An 18,749-nucleotide genomic window follows, 5' to 3' on the forward strand; every position below is an offset into this window, starting at 1 on the left:
AAACAAACAAAAACCCTCCATTTTACAGATGAGGCACAGAGAAGTGAATTAACTTGCCCCTGGTCACACAGCTAGGAAATAGAGTTCGGATGTAAACCAGGCAATCCCTCTCCTGTCTGCCCGCTCCTAAGGGCTATAACCTCCTGCAGCCAAGCCGCAGACCTGCTCGCCATCGGGTTCCCAGCAAGCCCGCAGCTGCAGCTCGCAAATCCCTCCCAGACACAGTTCTGCAGCCGTGGGTCATTACGCATTCACACGTTGCCCTAGGGCTTCGCACCGAGCGCGCACCCCATTTGTGTCAAATACAGAGAGGGCGGAATGCTGGGAAGTTCTCCCTGAGGTCTAACCTCGGGCCATTTCCCACAGTCGACGGAAGAGGGGACCGGAGCGCGGAGCCGAACCGCGGCGCCTGCCACCCGTGGCCACCAGGTGTCGCCGCGGCGTCCCCGGAGCGGGAGGGCGGAGCGGCCGCAGCCTGGGAGCAGCATGTGGACATTCGGGCGCCGCGCGGCCGCCGGCCTCCTGCCTCTCTCGGCGCCCCCGGGCTCGGCCCCGGCCCGCGCCGGGGCCCAGGGGCCGACGAGGAACGCCCCGCTCTACAGCCGCCGGCGGCTGCGCGTCGGGACCGGAGCTACCCGCGTACCCAGCCACGCCGTGAGTACCCGCGCCGCGCAGCCGTCCGGGCCGCACGCCGGCAGGGAGAGGCCGCGCACGCTGGGGACGCTGCGGGCACGCGCGTCCACTCCGCTCCGGCGGGGCCGCGCACCGGGGCCGCGCTCTGCTGGTGGCCGCGCGGCAGTGGAGCGCGCTGCTCCCTGCCTGGCGCGCGGCCGCGCACTGGGCCTTCTGTTTCCCCGGGGTCACGTTTGCACCAGCCTGTGCTTTCCGGTGAAAAGGGCAGTGCAATGCAACTGCGGGGGGACGCAGTGCAGAGGAAGTGGCCGGGGACCCGATCTTGGGGGTCCGTGGTGGTCGCCGAGCTCTCCACTTCCCTTTGCCCGAACTTCAATTTAAGCGATACTAGATACTGTACTAGGTACTGTAGCATACGTACTAGTGTGGTGCATAAATATACATAAGTAGAATAAAACACTACACATACCAACATAATAATATAGGATAGTATTATGTAGAATCCTAGAGCGATGATTCCACGCGTGGGCTTTTAGGAACGAAACGCTTCCTTCGAGCGTGGTGGAAACGTCGAGGCTCAGAGCACAGTAGCTAGGGCAGCAAAGCTTTTGGAAGCTTTTTGTAGAATGACAGGGCCTGGCCTCCCAAGTTCAGCAGAGCTGTGTGACCTCGGGTTCTGGAACCTCTCCGAGGCGGAGGAAAAGGTGGCTTCCTTTTCCCTAAAGACATGAAAGGGTACCGCCCATTTTGCGGAGCTGTTGGGAGGATTACGCAGGATTAACGTAATACAAAGTCTTCAGCCCTAGAAGTTAATTCCCTTTTCTCCCCTGGGGGCTGCAAAGCATCTGACCCAGTCACTCCAAGACCTGAAAGGAGAAAGCCCAAAGAATGGGAGTGGGGTTGAGGAAGACTCACAGCGGGGTGAACGCGATGTTTAATCAGGGTCTCCGCCCCCCCACCAAGATTTTATTTATTTGAGAAAGAGAGCACAAGCGGGTAGGGGCAGAGGGAGAAGCAGACTCCCCGCTGAGCAGGGAGCCCCATGCAAGGCTCGATCCCAGGACCCTGGGATGATGACCTGAACTGAAGGCAGACCTAAACCGGGTCTTGAAGGTGGCAATAGAGCAGGGAGGGGCATTCCCGACGGAGAAACAGACCTGGGCCGAGAAGGCGGGTGGATACCGGATGCTGAGTGGTTGGTACGCTGCGTGGACCACACATGGTGGAGGAGGCAGGCGAAACGCAACCCAGATCGCCCCTGGAGCGCTGAAATTTGGACTTTAGACTTGACCGCTCTGTTATTTGGTCGTGTTCGAAGAAAATTTAGGATTGGTTGCCAACACTCAAACTTGGGCCCTTGATACTGGGTCCCTTGGCTTCTTGGGAAATACAGGCAGTTATGGCCATCCTGTTATTAGGATGCCCAGGTGCAGAACAGAGACATTTACTACCCCTCTCCTTCCGTGCTGCTCCCACCTGGAGCTGCCCTGGCTTGCACTCCCACCCCTGCTGGTGCCGGCTGTGGTTTGCCAGCAGTTTGTAATTTAGGACCGTCACAAGATAAGGCATGGTCTTTGGGATAGTACCTGTGGCTGTTGCGGGCTGTTGATTCAGAAGCATGCCCAACTGAGAGCTGCCATCAGGAGGTGGGCACCGGACACACACTGGAATTGGGGGTTATAGGAGGCTGGGAGGTAGTTAACCTGAGTCACCCATTTGGGCCTCCTCTACCGTAGTAAATTAATCGGGTTTGTTGAACTTTGTAAAACAATGCCCTCAACCATCTCCAGTACTTGCGGAGCTGGGTGGATGATAGTGGCAACTGGGACCACCATGTTTAATTTTTTCAAGGTCTTACCTGTCCTCAGGTTGACCCCCCCAATGTCCCTGCACTCCAGAACTCATCGAGACCTGAGTTCATTATGGGGGCCTCATCCCCATCCTTATTTTCTCTATCCCCTATGCCTACTTCTACAGCACCATCCAAAAGAAACAGAATGGGAGCTGCCTGTGTAATTCTAAACTGCCTAGCAGCTACATTGAAAAAGTAAAAGGAAATAGGTGAAATTAATTTCAACACCACAGAGGGGTGCCTTGCTGACTCAACTGTAGAGCATGAGACACACGATCTGGGTCATGAGTTCAAGCCCATGCTGGACCTAGAGCTTAGTTTAAAAATTTTTTTTCAACAATACATTTATGTAATCTAGTTTTTCCAAATATTATCATCTTAACATGTAATCAATACTGAAAAATCATTGAGCTAACAGTCTTTTTTGGTACTCATTCATCCAAATCTAGTGTGTATTTCACATCAGCACACGTAAGCTCAGATGTTAAGCTGAACTTATTGTGGAAATGGTTGATTTATATTTTATAAAACTTGCAACTGAAAAAACAAATTCACGGGACACCTGGGTGGCTCAGTCGGTGAAGCCTCTGCCTTCGGCTCAAGCCATGATCTCAGGGTCCTGGGATCGAGCCCTGCATCGGGCTCTCTGCTCAGTGGGGAGTCTGCTTTTCCCTCTGCCTGCTCCTCTCCCTTCTTGTGCTCTATCTCTCTGAGAAATAAATAAATCTAAAAAGCAAAACAAAACTGTACCATTTAAAGATTAATAACACACTGCCACATTCTCACCACCAGATTAAGAGACTGATTACCTGTCCGCCAGAAGGCTCTGGGGCTCTCCCGATGACCACCGGGCCTCAGTGAGGGAAATCTCTCCTGAATTCTGTCAGGCATCCCCTCCTTTTCCTAGAGTGTCACCCCCTATGTATGTCTCCCTAAAGCGCGTGCTATTGATAGAAAACATTCTGCTGCATTTATTGTACCATGACTTGTGTCTTGTGTTCAGTGTTGTTTTTGAGGCTCATTGACATTGTTGCACTCAGTTGTCATTTATGTGTTTTCTCGGCTGGGTAGTGTCCCGTTGGGTGACTACATCATGCCCTGTCCAGTCTCCTGGTGACATCCGGGTGACCGCCATGATGCTGCCATCACAATGGTGTTCATGTAAGCATTGCTGTGCGTGGACAGAGGCTCTTTGTGGCCGAATTCCTAAGAACGGCATTGCTAGGTGAGGGGCCAGCAAATATTCAGCTCATTTTATGCCAGGAGTGGTTGTACCAGTTCATTCCCCCCAGTGGTGGGTGAGACCTGACTCACCTTTCCAGCATTGCCAGCTTTGTGCTTTGCCAAGGGGATCCTGGGGTGAGGGCCGGCCTCCTTGCTAGCCAGCCAGGCCAGGCCTTCCCTTCTGCCTGTCCACACTCTTGTTGACATGCTCCAAAACCAAAATTGACCAGACACCCTCTCGCCCTGTGTTTGGGGTATTCATGTCTTCCTGTCTAAGGCTCATCTCTGGTCTGTGTGGCGGGTACTTTGACCCCTGCCTTCAGGGGCTCAGAAAGTGTAAGCAGGTACCCAGGGAACGTTAGCTTGGGGAGAATGGGTAAGAGACCAGCAAAGAGTCTTTGGCAACGGTTCCTTTGATGATTAAAAATGGCCGCATGCAGACTTCTACTTCTAGCTATAACTTGCAGCAGAACAAACCTCCCACCAAGAACAGCCATTCAAGATACAAGAGTCAAAACCAAAACTGAAACAGAAAAAAGGCTGTACGAAGGTGTCAGTCTACGACAGCTAGGATTTGAGAGGCCAGGATCCTGGAGAGGAGGGAAAGTCTGAGCCTCTAGTTCTCGAACTTCCCTTCCATGTCCAAAACACTGTATGACTCAGGTGTGTGATTCTTTCCTTTGTGGCCTGGACCCTGGGGCCAGACAATGTGGGTTCAAATCCTTGGACCCCCACTTTGCATCTGTGTATCTGAGTGATTTGCTCTGTTTCTTCATCCATAAAATACAAATGTCTCTCCTTGCATTTCATGGATCCTGGACTCAGGAATTCACCTATTTAGTAAAATTTATCTGTAATCCCAGAATCAACACCCAAAGCAGATTTGATGCTCACTCTCAGACACACACACAGAGCAGCAAAAACTGAGGAGTCACCCCATGCTTGTGTGTTGCCACTGAGATCAAACAAGGTGACACTCTGCCTTCTCTCGGCTCCCATGGGGTCAACAAGTGTCCTTTCCACTATCTATTCTGTGGCACACTATTTGCATTTTTGGGTTTCCAGTTGGTGATTTCACTATTTAACATGGCCCCGGAGCGTAGTGCCTACATGCTGTCTAGTGGTCTGAGCACAAGAAGGCTGTGATGGGCCTTACCGACAAAACACGTGTGCTAGATCAGCCTTGTTCAGGCCTCATTTATGGCACTGGTGGCCCCGAGCTCAGTTTCATGAAACAACAATGCATATTAAACAAGGGGGCTTTAAACAGAGACACCTGTAAATGAGGTTATGTACGGATCCCCTGGTCACACGTAACCCAAAGCCTGCAGGAACCTACACCTGTATTTTCCCATAGGAGCATCTCACTAACCTCCTGTTCATGGTGACTTTATAGAGCAAACTGTCGAGAAGAACCACTATAATAACAGTACTTGCTTCACAGGCTTGTAATGAGGACTGACCTCATCCATTTCTATCAAGACTATCAACACCCAGCAGTAGGGAACACTCTAGAATGTGCAGTAGCAATAACTGATTATCATGCTGGCTCTCTGCTTCTCCTTCGGAGCCAGCCCTTTAAAATCACACTCTCTGTGCTCTATACCCCTGTTCCCCCTCTTCTGCTCACTTCTCAGCCCCATGCCCTCTGCCTTCTCCTTTCTGAGCTTGCCAAGGGCACCGGTGGCTCAAGAGAACAATGGCCCCGGAGCCCTGCGCCAGAGTGACCTTTAGAGAAGGTGAATCTTAACCGCCAACCCCTTCCAGACCTTGGGGGCTGTCCCAGGATGAAGTCCAGCTGAGTGCCTTCACAAGGCCCTGGGGCCACCTCTCCACTGCCATCTCCACTTTTTTCTCCTTTTACAGGCTCTGTCCCCTTCCTCACTGGGGCAGGTCCCTCAGCCAGGGTCCCCTCGGTCACTGTCCTCTGGTTATGTCATCTGTCTCTCCAGCTGGTCAGTGGGGCTGGCAGCCCTAGAGACGAGCAAATAGACCCTCTTCCAGTTATGTGTTGGAAGAAATCGACAGGTCACATTATCTCCCACAGATGTTAATGAGACCTGTCCACATGCAGTCCATCCCCTCTTTTGGACCACAGCAGACATCGGCCGCTTGCCTGCACTCGTCAAATTCCAGGAGCCTTGCAGCTGCTTCCATACGCCTGGCCTGTGCTAACCACCGCATACCTCGAATAGCCTGGAGCAGTGCTGCCCACAGAGCTAACCGTGATGGTGACAATGTTCTATGTGCCACTGGCCACGGGAGGCCACAGGACACTTGAAACGTGGCCTTCCAGAACATGGGAGTCTTGGAAGTGGTGCTTGTCCCTCACTCAAATTTTAGTGGGAAGTGATGGGAAGTGACAAATTTAAATGTAAATTAGCTGGCTGTGGCTCAGGGCTATTATATTGGACCGCACAGCCTTAGAGAGAGCCCGAGAGAACACAAGGTAATGCATCAAAACAAGCAGAAACATTCCAGAAACAGTCCTGGAAAAATTGAACGTGGTTTATTCTCAAATGCAGGAGTAGTGATTTTTAAGCCACACGTTCAGGGACTGTAATGCACAGGAAAACAGTAACATGCTTCTTCACTTTGGCTTTTAGAGTCTGAGCCTCCACCGCCTTGATCAGATGGTGAATGTCAAAAAGCAGAGTGTCTGCTGGATGACTGTGAGAACAGTGGGCACGGTGGGCGACCCTGGGTAAGCTAAAGCCCCTTCCACGTCAGAGAGCCCTTCCTCCCACCCCCCTCCTCCTCTCTCTCAGTACACAGCTGTGCATACCTGCTCATACCTATATTAGCTTTTTAAAGTTTTTTCCATTTCTCTTACTGGTTTAAAAAAAAAAAAAAAGTAGCCCATCCCATCCAAAACCTGTTTTCTCCCTTAGCAGTAGCACTCATAAGCATCTTTCCATTTCACCAACCATCTACCATATTAGTATATTTATGTATTTATTTTTAAGTAGGCTCCACGCCCAGTGCCGAGCCCAGCATGGGCTTAAACTCACGGCCCTGAGACGGAGCCCTGAGCTGAGAGCAAGAGTCAGATGTGTAACGGACTGAGCCACCCGCGTTCCCCTCTACCACAGTTTTAAATGAAATAATACTAAGTTTTATGGACGTATCGTAGTTCATTCCACCTGTCCCCCACTGCTGGACATGAGGTGGTTTCCAGAGTTCTGTTGTTACTATCGTTGATGACTCAGCATTTGGGGTCCGCCAGGCCTCTGTAACGGGGAGACCCACCGCTGTAATGGCTGGAGCCAGCAGCCGTAGGCGCCCCTGTGTCCCCACGGTCCAGGGTGGGCGTGCCTCGGTGCAGGGATTCAGGCCACCGGGGTCCTGCCGCCTTCCCATCCCTTGTGTCCCCTACATGGTGGAAGCCAGGTCACCCTGCCCAGGCTCCATTCCACAGAAAGGTGCAAGAGCATGGAAGTCTGGGAAGTGGCGCTTGTCCCTCCCTCCGATTGGGGGGTGGGGGGGCTTGGTCACGTGACCCCAGCTGACTGCAAGGGATGCTGGGAGATCTAGCCTGGTGGGTGTCCTGGAAGGAAGCCGTACGTTCCCGTGCACAGCTCCCTGGCACTGCTACAGTCGGCTCCTGCCACCACTGGTGTCTGCGTGGACCCTCCGTATACACACACACACACACACGCACACACACACAATACATGAGCCCTTAACCCCAGGGCTGCCATCACAGGCCCATATGGTCTCTCATCCACCACAAAGGCCAAGATTTCCAGGTGACATGCAGTCCTCTCTCCAGGTCTAGGAGTAGCTCTTCTGACCTACACACACACACACACACACACCACCCCCACCCCACACCCCATGGAGAGGGTTTGCTTCACTTCTGGGCCTGCTCTTGCTATTATCTGTCTCTTTCATTTTAACCATTCTGGTGGTATCGTGAATTTTTTACGGTGTGTTTTCCTGAAGATTAATAAAGTTATACCCCTTGTTATGTGTTCACTGGCCATTTGGATATCTTTTTTAAAAATGATATCTGTTCAAGCATTTTACTCATTTTTTCTATTGCGTTTTCTTTTTCTTATTTACTTGTAGTTTTTTATTTTTGTGTTTTTTTTTTTTTTTAGTTCTTTATATATTCTGGAAATAAGCCCATTTTCAGATACATTTAATATAAATATTTTCTCCCACTTTGTTGGGCAAACGCCCAACATAATTTTAATCATAATACAAGCAATTTTAATAAGTATAATGTCCAGCTGAAGGGGTCAGGTTGAATAAATAATATGATATAAAATACCATGAAAATATGTATATGCTAATATAGAACAATTTCCAGGATATATTAAATAAAAACTGTAAGGTGCTTCAATTTCCATATTAAAAAGGATTTAAAATTCTGGACAGATACAGATGAGACTGTTATTCGTAGTTGACTCTGCCAGTGGGGGCTGCTTATTTGGGAAGAAAGGTTTCCTTCTTTATAAACTCTTTCTTTTTCTTTTAAGATTTTTTTATTCAGTTATTTTTTTTAATTATTTATTTTATTTTATTTTTTTTTAAGATTTTATTTATTTATTTAACAGAGATCCCAAGTAGGCAGAGAGACAGGCAGAGAGAGAGAGGAGGAGGCAGACTCCCTGCTGAGCAGAGAGCCGGACTGTCCCAGGACCCTGAGATCATGACCCGAGCCGAAGGCAGCGGCTTAACCCACTGAGCCACCCAGGCACCCCTATTCAGTTATTTTTTTGACAGAGAGAGAGAGTGGGCATAAGCAGGGGGAGCACGAGAAGCAGCCTCCCCACTGAGCAGGGAGGCAACAAAGGGCTCCATCCGAGGAGCCAGGATCATGACCCGAGCTGAAGGCAGAGGCTCAACTGACTGAGCCCCCCAGGCGCCCCTATATAAACTCTTTCATGCTGATTAATTTTTTTGTCTGTACATGAATTTCCCATGAATTTTTCTAATTTGAGTAAAAAGTTGATGTTTCGGGGCACCTGGTGGGCTCAGTCTGTGGCGCATGTGACTCTTGATCTCCCAGTGGTGAGTTCAAGCCCCACACTGGACTTATTTAATTTACTAAATATGAATTTACTTATTTAGTTTATTTACTAAAAATTAAATAAGTAAATAAATAGATAATGTAGGTTTGACGTTAATAAAATGGAGCAGTTTGGCAAACGTGTGTTTGGGGGGTTTTGGTGTTTCCCTGCAGCTCTCTGGATGAGACCACCTATGAAAGACTGGCTGAGAAGACACTAGACTCCTTAGCAGAGTTCTTTGAAGACCTCGCAGACAAACCTTATACGTTCGAAGACTATGATGTCTCGTTTGGGGTACCTTTTTGCTTATTTTCATATTTTTTCTGCTTCCTCCTAAGAATTCTAGCTCACTGCGACAGAGAATGCCCCTCCAGTGGAGTTAAGCATCCAGCCGCATGCGGTTCCGGGGTGGGGGGCAGGAGGGGAACCCAAAGACTGGCCTTGGTGTTCCAGCCCTGCCCCACCAGGCTTGTGACCTTGGGCAAGTCACGACCTCTGTGAGTCCCGTTTCTGCTTGAAAGTACAGGTTCTCAAGCTCCACTCAGGACTCGTGAGGTAAGCCGGGGGGGACCCAGGCCTGTGTTTGTCTGGCAGGATGACTGTCCTGCAGGCAGAAGCGGACCACTCGTCCTTAAGCAGGGTGTGTTCCGAGCACTCGGACAGCGGCCCTAGCTCTGGGAGATTCTGACCTGCAGGTCGGGGTCTACTCTCAGGAAGCATATTTTTGAAAAGCTCACCTGAGATTCTAATGTGCACCCTGGGTTCCACCCCTAGAGATTTTTCTTTAGTTGGTCTGGGAGTATCCCTGGACGGCCAGGGGAAGTTTTTTGTTTTTATAATCACTCCTCAGATGATCCTCAGTGCCGCTAGGGGGAGCCACAGAGCCCTGAAGCCCGGGGAGTGCTGCTCTACCTCGACTGGCCACCAGGTGGCAGACTTGAGTCCCCCTCCTTGCCTTTAGAATGCTGTTTTCCCCCTTAGGGAGCAGCTCCTTTTTTTGCCAGAAAAATCCCCCACGGAGATTAATCCTCTTGACGGCAATTACTTAATAGTCGGAAATGTTATGAAGGGGAATTGTTAGGACAACCAGCTGTCAGGCTAACGTGATAGAAATGGTGTTGGGTATTACTGTGGACGGAAGGGACTCCATCAGACAGAGCAGGTAGCAGAGTCTGGAAGTTTTCAAGCCTGGTTGTAAGGACAGTGAGGGTCATGGAGGTCAAAATGAAGGCAATGGGGCAAGAAAGGGTTGGTTCCCTTCCAGGTGGGTTCCGTGACTGCTGGGAGAATCATTTGGGGCAGGGCATTGAAGTGTTTCTGCAGACAGCCTCAGAAGGCAAACTGCTCTCGAGCCCATACTGACTGGCCGCCCCCCCAACTTGACTGTGGGATGATGGAGCTGGGAAACTAACAGGTCTCCTCTCCCCCAGTCTCCCTACCAGGGGCTGACTAGACTTACAGGGAAACCAAGTCTCAGGCTAAACTCGGCCATACATGCAAACATTCATTAACATGTCACAAATACAGTCACACCACTTGTTCTTGTAAGATTAGTGAGAATACGTAGTGACTCGAGTATTCTTGCATGAGTGTTTCATCAGAAGCAAGTGTGCCAGTATCCTAGCAGCTGGATTCTGTTTACCACCCCACACCCCCATCCTCCCCACCCCCGGGGGAATCCAGCAGCAAATGCTCCTGCTCAGGGGTGCCTGGGTGGCTCCATCGGTTGAGTGGTTGACTTGGTTTCGGCTCAGGTCATGATCTCAGGGTCCTGGGATCGAGCCCCGCATCAGGCTTGCACTCAGGAAGGAGTTTGCTTGAGATCCTCTCTCTCCCTTTCCCTCTGCCCCTCCCCGCTGTTCTCACTCTTTCTCTAATAAATAAATCTTCAAAAGAAAAAAATGTTCTTGCTCGATGGTGGGTCACAGGATCTTACCTGAATGCTACCAGCAGTGTCTCTCTGAAGAGTGACCCAGCTGCTGGGGTTTCCAGATCCCGTAACCCATTCCTGCAAAGGGAAGAGGCACCTGTGTTTTTCTAGCCAGCCCATGTACCTTAAGTTATCATTCTCCTCACCAGGGGAAAATGATTTCTAACAAATCATTTGCTAGTTAGGAAACGCCCCAATATAGATGTAGAAACTAAAGGCCAGTAGCTGACTCTGCTGTTGGGGCTTCTTACAAAACACTCTGCAATGCTGTCTACCCTGAGGGGTGATTTCCCGAGTAGAGTCCCTCAGGTGCTAGCTGACTCAGACATTTCACAAATCAATCTACTGAAACTACATTATAGGCAACAGAACACCTATAATACCAGGGGTGCAGTCTGTCATCCAGGTGGGCACTGCCTCCTCTAGGAAGCCCTCCCAGATGTTCCAGGCAGATACCACGCTTCCTTCCTCGCCCAGCACTCTGCGGGTGAGTCTGTAGAGCACCGATCAGGCCGCGTACTGTTTACACATCAGCTCCCACAGCCACACTGAGTTCCTGGGCAGCCAGGACACTGTCTGCTCTTGGTATCCCAGTGCCTGAAACATTGCCAGCTACGTGATAGGGACTTAATAAATGTTGGTCCGGTATACAAATGAAATGGGGCCCACATACGTTTCCAGAACACACTCTCACTGATGCCGGTCAGCACCACAGACGTCCGATCCGCTTGCTCCCGGCCAAGCAGATGAACGGAAACTGTTCGGGAGACTCAAGAATGCGTGTGTTCGGTTTGCTCCCTGGGGACTGGGTGACGTGAGTGGCTCCCTGGCTGTTGTGTCTTCCTGTCAGTGGAGTGCGTCATCTGGGGGGTCAGTGTCTGGGTCCAGGCCTCACCCAAACTGGCCCTGCCATGGGAGGGGACTGCCCACTAGGGCAGACAGCACCTGCCGTCACTTGGCACCTATGGAGTCAGCTGCACGTGACCGGCAAAATCTGACCCAGGGCCGTGAGAAGCACCGTGCGCTCCGAGGCGTTATTGCCAAGCCTCCTTCGTTTTCTCCACCCCTGCTCCCTGCCCTTGGAGCCCTGGACTCTTTGACGTTTTAATGAGAATCCGTTTGCCGTCATGTTCTTTGCTCACTAAGCTGTCAGCATGTCACTGCCATACAGTAGAAGTTCCTTGAACTTTCCTGGACCTTCTCCCAAGAAAACCTTCCCCGCACGCCTGTGAGTACAGTTTCAGTTGAGGCCAGGCAGTCTGCAGACGCCCGAAGCCCGGCTCCGGGTCCCCGGTTACGGACACCTGCTCGGACGCAGCACTGTATTGGACACAGAGAAAAACCTTTTAGCCTGTCGTCCTGGATTTGTATTTTCTCCTTCTTCACTTCTGTGAGTGGCAGGTTCTCCAGCTGGGAAGCGGGTGACATCCCTCTACTTCTCCGAATTTCCATTCGGATTAAATTATAAAAGGGCTTCACATTCATTATTCTTATTCCTTCAGAGGGCTGGCTGGTTTGGGAATGTGGGAAGCCACATATCCCCGAAATCTCCTGACTCAACGTGCCATCCCGTAGGTGTCAGTCTCTGCAGAATGAGCTGTGACGACAGAAGTTGCTCCTTTCGCTCCGGAGTGTGTGGGGCGGATACTGACTGGGGGGCGTGAGCCTCCGCCAGCGGTGGACGGGGGCTGTTCTGACCGGCAAGCACCTCTGGCCCCAGCTGTTGAGGAGTTTGACTCCCCCCTGCTCCTGCGTTTAAGGCTGCCCACACTCCTAGAACAGCCTCCGACTGGCCCTTAAGGAATAATACCAATGAACAAAAAGCCATCTTCATCTGGGTACTTGCAGACGGTTCCGAGAGCATTAGGAACTCCTGGTGAACCAGTAAGCCTCTCCTTTCCTTCCATTCCTTCCTCCTCCTGCCAGATTCCTCTGGAAACAGCCTCTGGCTCCATGGGAAAAATAGTCACGCACAACCAACAGGAGGCGGGTTGGCTAAGTGTCGAGACTTTCTGCCTTGTGTAAACTTGCCCTCGACTTCGCACGTGTTATCACCAGCCCTGGTCACCGTTGGCTTGGTTCATTCCAACACGGGTGTATTTTCGTGTCCACCCAGTATCTCGCACTAAGAACAGATTTACTGGACGCTGAAGGTGCTGGGATGGAAAGCCAGATCTGCCCTCAAGGCGCTTCGAGTTGTGGAGGGGGGGGGCGCAGGTGTCCCGTAAACAGGCAGGCAGCTCAGTTGCAGGGAGGAAGGCATGGGGGCCGTGGGGTGGGCGGGCAGGGGTTCCTGAGCAGGGGTCTCAGTCTTGTGCGGGGAGGGGCGCTGCAGGGACGGTGCCAGGTGGAGGAGACAGCTTGAGGTCTTCACATCTAGAAGAAATCTCATGGCTGCTTTTTTTTAAAGATTTTATTTATTCACTTGACAGAGATCACAAGTAGGCAGAGAGAGAAGAAAGCAGGCTCCCTGCTAGTAGAGAGTCTGACCCGGGGCTCTATCCCAGGACTCTGGGATCACGACCTGAGCCGAAGGCAGAGGCTCTAACCCACTGAGCCACCCAGGCGCCCCTCATGGCTGCTTATTTAATATGCTCTTTGTGAATGCCTGGCCCATTCCCTGGAATAATTCCAGAAGATCCTGAGTTGGAAGGATTGGATTTGGCTTTCAGTGACTGGACATGCCGTCCCTGATTTGGTGTCCTGCCCTAGGGTGTGACGGTGATCAGGAGCAAATACAACCCTTGACCACCATGCCCCTCCATCCTTGCCTGGGTCTCTGAAGGAGGCAGCACAGATGTCGTCCTGAGGACGGTGGCAGGGTTGATGAGACTCAGACCCCCCATCCTCTGACCTCCCCACGGTGCCTGCACCTCCTCGTGTGTGGGGGGCAAGGCACAGTGGGGCACTGAGGGACCATAAGTAGGTCAAACAGGAAACAATTCTGTCTGGATCCCCTGAGCCTGCTATCTCATGGGAAAAGAAGCTTTGGAAGTTTGTAAGGAAAGGCGGTGGGGAAGGACTGCTGATGGCTAGGGGTTTCTCTTTGGGGTGGAAATAGTTGAGAATTAGTGATGTTTGCACACCTTATGACTACACTTTGTGAAATATTGAAATTATTAAACTGTGCAATTTTAAGATACTTTTTTTTTTTTTAAGAGAGGGGAGGGAAAAAATTTTTTAAATTTAGAAAAAGAGGGGGAGGGCAGAGGGAAGGAGGCAGAGAGAGAATTGTAAGCAGGTTGCATGCCCAGCACAGAGCCCGGGGACACCCGGGATCTCACGACTCTGAGATCATGACCCGAGCTGAAATCAAGAGTTGGATGCTTAACCAACCGAGCCCTCCAGGTGCCTCAAGACAATTTTTAGTAAATGAAAGGTGGTCGTCCAGGGGTGCCTGGGTGGTTCAGTCGGTTAAGCATCTGCCCTGGGCTCAGGTCATGATCCCAGGGTCCTGAGATAGAGCCCTGCGTTGGGCTCTCTGCTCAGCAGGAAGCCTGCTTCCCCCTCTCCCTCTGCCCTCCACCTTGTGCTTTCTCCCTCTTGCTTTCTCTCTCAAATTTTTTTAAAAAAGGTACAACCCAATAGAGTCTTCCCTTGCCTGCCAGTTACATTATTGTGTATGCCGCTGCCATCTACCTTTTCAATAGCTCTTTGTGTTTGCAAACCAAACACAAAGTCTTCTAAGAAGAGTTCAGGGCCTCTTGATGGGACAGGGGCTCTAGAAGCCCAGAGAAAGGCAGCGGTGTGTCTCCGCGGGTTATGCCCGGGGTGAGGGGCTGCCCCCCTGCACCCCAGCTCCAGTAAAGGGACTGAGCTGCGCAACTGCTTCTGTAATATTCTGCTCATTCTAAAGAAACCTCAGACCTTGGGAGTAAAGGGCTCCTTTGTTGAAAGAGTGTGTTCAAATTTAAATGAGCATTTAGTGAGCAAGGATGGACCAACCACTCTTTTAAAGAATTCAGAGAAAATAAAGCCCTTGAGGGCAGCTTGTGAGATGCATGGGAAGGGTCTGAAAATAAAAGCTCTGTCTTCCTTCCAACGGCGGAGCTCGCTCTGTGGCTCTTCTAAAACCGGCAACGCTCCTGGTTTGAACACTCCTTCTTTCTTGCCTCTTTTCCTTGTTTTGGTCATGAACGTGTCCTGTCCGATGTCTGGGCTGACGTGGGACTCCGGCAGAGTTGGGGTCTGCGTTTCTTAACATCTTCTCGTGGGTTCTGGCTGGGCTTCAAGGGAACTGAGGCAGCCCACGGGCTCCCGTTTGCCGCTGTCACTCCTCAGACAAGCCGCTGCTGTCTCCTTGCCTCTGGATAGGAGGAATGAGAACCCTTGCCTCTCCAGCCCCGCGGGGAATGAGGGAGGCCCCATGGGGTCTGAGTAGTATCGTGATTCATCATAGTCGGACTCTGAGAGCAGTGTGCTTTCCGCGCGATCTGCCGTGTCTAACACGAAACCCGTTTCTTCAAGGTGTGTGTTGAGTCTCAGTGTCGAGATGCGCAACAACTGGGACAGAGTGATTCACCTTGTCTTGTTCTCTTTCCCGCATGCTCTCGCCGCCTGATCCGCCAGAGTGGTGTCCTGACCGTCAAACTGGGTGGAGATCTAGGAACCTACGTGATCAACAAGCAGACCCCAAACAAGCAGATCTGGTTATCCTCACCCTCCAGGTACGTCCCGGAAGTCCACATCTGTCCTTGCTCGGGGCTCGTGAGGTGTGGCATCGTGGACCCTTTAAAAGGAGCATCACCTCATGGGTGGGTGTCCGAGAGCCTCACCCCATCCTCGAAGCACAGTTAACCCAGCTTCAGTAACCAGCTTACCAGTGCTCCGGCCGCCAGGAGCACATCCTGAGACCTGAAGCAAAAAGTGTGTAACTTTGCAGAGCCTGGCCTGGACGGTTTCTCTCTGTGAAGTCATTGCCCTGCCTTTTAAAAAGCCACTCTTTTTTTTAATTTTTTTTTTTTTAAGATTTTATTTATTTATTTGACAGACAGAGATCACAAGTAGGCAGTGAGGCAGGTGGGGAGGGGGGACGGGGGGCGGAAACAGGCTCCCCGCTGAGCAGAGAGCCCGATGTGGGGCTTGATCCCAGGACCCCGGGATCATGAACCAAGCCGAAGGCAGGGACCCTAACCCACTGAGCCACCAGGCGCCCCAAAAAAGCCACTCTTGATGCTGCAGCCTCGGAATGAGTTGCCTTTGTCTTCAGAGCAGGTTCAAGTTTGGCCTCTGGTTTGTTTTGAGCAGCTCGCTCAGTGTTGGTTGGGTTCCCTCTGCCAAGCTGAGCCGCGTGCCCTGTGGAGCCGGGAGAGCCTCCGAGGCTGGGACTCCAGGGCGTCGAGTCCCTCCTGCCGTTAGCACTGCTCTGCTTTCAGTCTCCTGGAATAAAGGCATGCGTTGGAGGCCGCCTGCGCTGCGTCTCAAGGCCTGAGAACGTGCAGGGAGAGAGGGTCCTCTCCCGCCTGCGTCTGTCTGGGTGGCTGTCAGGGAGACGCTCACTAAAAGCTCTCAGACCAGCCCCCCTGGGTCACTCAGGAGCACTTCCAAAGACAACATACCGAGTATGCATTGGGAAAGGCCAGATGTACCCAGCATGCAATTCTTGGAAAGCCCAGTGATATCTACATTAAAAAAAGTGAAATTATAGGGGCACCTAGGTGGCTCAGTCAGTTAAGCATCCAACTCTGGATTTGGGCTCAGGTCCTGATCTCCATAGTGATAAGCCTCAAGGCCTCTCTGCACTCAGCGGGAGTCTGAGAGTCTCTCTCTCCTCGTCTGCCCCTCCCCTGGCTCTCTTTTTCTCTCTCAAATAAATAAATTTTCCAAAAAAAAAATTTATAACTCTTCTGCCCCAATGTTCACATCATTTTTAGGCAGTTACTATTGTACTGTTTATCATGCCATGGTGTGAAATTATTTACTCAACATAAATAAAGCGTTATGCCTCCTTTGTTTTGCCCCAACCTCTTCTAGGAGGTATGTTAGAATTCAACAAACAATTTCAGAAATCACCCATTTCTAGCAAGACTCTTACAGATTGCATTGCTTTTTTAGACCCAATTAACTTGAACTTGGGCGTTTCATCCTGTATGGGCCAATTAGCTGTTCTCTTTGGCCTCAAACAGTTGCCCCAACCCTGGCCAGAGCCCAGCGTGAGGACTGCACGTTCTTACCCTTCACTTCTGGAGGAACCACAGGAGACGCTGGGTGGATCAGTTCAAACCCAGCCATCACCTTTGGGGACTGGTGGCTGTGTAAACACTGGGCAGGGCCCGGGAACCATAGAATTCCCTGTCATATCTGGGGGTCAAAAAAGTCCGTATCTTGTTTGTTTACACCTACCGGCAATAGGATCCTACCCCGGGGCTGCTTTAATCTGTCATTCATGGTGGGAATCTGGAAAGAAAATCTGCGAAGCAGCCATTTACTATCCCAGATACTGTGTTCCTCAGGAAAGAAATGCATTTTCCACTCAACTTTTCACATCCAAAACCATCTTTCATGGGACTGCATTTCTTTTCTAAGATTTAATTTATTTATTTGTTAGAGAGAGCACAAGCGAGGGGAGTGGCAGGCAAAGGGAGAAGCAAACTTCCCACGGAGCAGGGAGCAGTATGCGGGGCTCGATCCCAGGACCCTGGGATCATGACCTGAGCCGAAGGCAGACGCCCAACCAAGCCAGCCACACGTGCCAAGAAAAAGTATATTGAAAAAAAAAATAGCATAGGTAATTGCCAGGAGCTGGGTAGGGGTGCGGGGCACGACTGCTTAATGGGCACAGAGTTCCCTTTTGGGGTGATGAAGTGTTTTGTAGGGAGAGGTAGTGGTTGCGCATGTTACAAAGGTCCTAAAGTAATTAATAATAATAATAATAATAATAATAATAATACAGGTAGGGGACAAATCGCATGAGTGGTACCCAAAGGGCCATGATTTGAACAACACTGCTCTGACACAGCAGGTATCCTACGTGAGTTCCAAAAAGTGAAGCCTCCGATGTGACTTATGACCCCTCGCGGAGAGGGTCCCGGTGTTCCCCGGCCTTGAGAGTCGTTGTGTCGAGTTGTTGCAGGGGATGAGTGGGGACTTGCTCAGACAGGCAGTCAGGGGGCGCCTTGTTGCACTGACTTGGGAGCTTCCTTCTGGTCAGTTTCTTGGGGGCGGCGTCTGTGGGGTCAGCATTTCTGCGCAAGGGCAGTGCTCGTGGACTTCCCGTAGGTCGATTTTGTCTTGCAGCGGCCCCAAGCGCTACGACTGGACGGGGAGGAACTGGGTGTACGCGCACGACGGCGTGTCCCTGCACGAGCTGCTGGCCGCGGAGCTGACCGAAGCCTTCCGGACCCAACTGGACTTATCCTCTCTGGCCTATTCCGGAAAAGGCGCTTGATGCCCCGTCCAGTCCCGGGGACAGTAACAGGTCTGAAGCCAAGACCCCGGCTCCGCCCCACTGCTGGGGGTCTGGTTGGTTCCATTCCCACTTTGGAGGACAGTGCGTGTTGTGTAAGGGCTCGGTGAAAAGAACGTGTTGCCTCCCACCCTCCCCTAAATTCGGACTTCTAATGTCTGTAGTGTTTTTGGATTTATTGTCTGATGTCCTCCCTCGCAGGATATATCCCTTCTCTTTTATAGTGTCCCGATACTCGTACATTTCTATAGAACCTCACAGCAAGAAAAATAAGGAGAAATTCAGGAGGAGAAATGACTTGATTTCACTCTTCGTTCTTTGAAGGACTTAATTGCATAAAACCACACAAAGAGCGGCGGGCGGACCTCCCTTTTCTGTCCCCAGATGAAGACTCATTAAAGGGTCATCTATAAATGGCGCCACACCTCCTGAAAATGTCAACGTTCCTACGCCCTGTAGTACGAAAGTGTCAGTAACGTTCAGGAATTCTCAAACCAAAGATCATTCTCTCTCCCCGCTGGTGTCTCTGCCGGGGTGTGGCCTATACGGGAGACCCAGGGAGACGTGATGGTGTTTCTTCCATAGAGACATACTAGGGACATAGGCACATTTTCCATCTCAAGATGCGTGTGTTTGTGTATTTTTTTTAAGTTATTTTTTATGGATTCAGCTGCTGCAGCACAGGTC

General features: G+C 51.1%; 1 protein-coding gene across 1 annotated transcript; it reads left to right on the top strand.

Moving 5' to 3' along the window:
- The first annotated feature begins 451 nt into the window (after positions 1-451).
- FXN (frataxin) lies at positions 452-18,207 on the top strand. Its single transcript, XM_032866578.1, has 5 exons — positions 452-654; positions 6,316-6,413; positions 8,901-9,021; positions 15,227-15,324; positions 17,894-18,207. The coding sequence occupies exons 1-5, from the start codon at positions 487-489 to the stop codon at positions 18,042-18,044; spliced, it is 636 nt and encodes a 211-aa protein (XP_032722469.1). The 5' UTR covers positions 452-486; the 3' UTR covers positions 18,045-18,207.
- The last annotated feature ends 542 nt before the right edge of the window (positions 18,208-18,749 follow it).

The sequence above is a fragment of the Lontra canadensis genome, unplaced genomic scaffold, assembly GCF_010015895.1.
Source record: "Lontra canadensis isolate GAN:19392208 unplaced genomic scaffold, GSC_riverotter_1.0 scaffold31, whole genome shotgun sequence".
Classification (NCBI taxonomy): Eukaryota; Metazoa; Chordata; class Mammalia; order Carnivora; family Mustelidae; genus Lontra; species Lontra canadensis.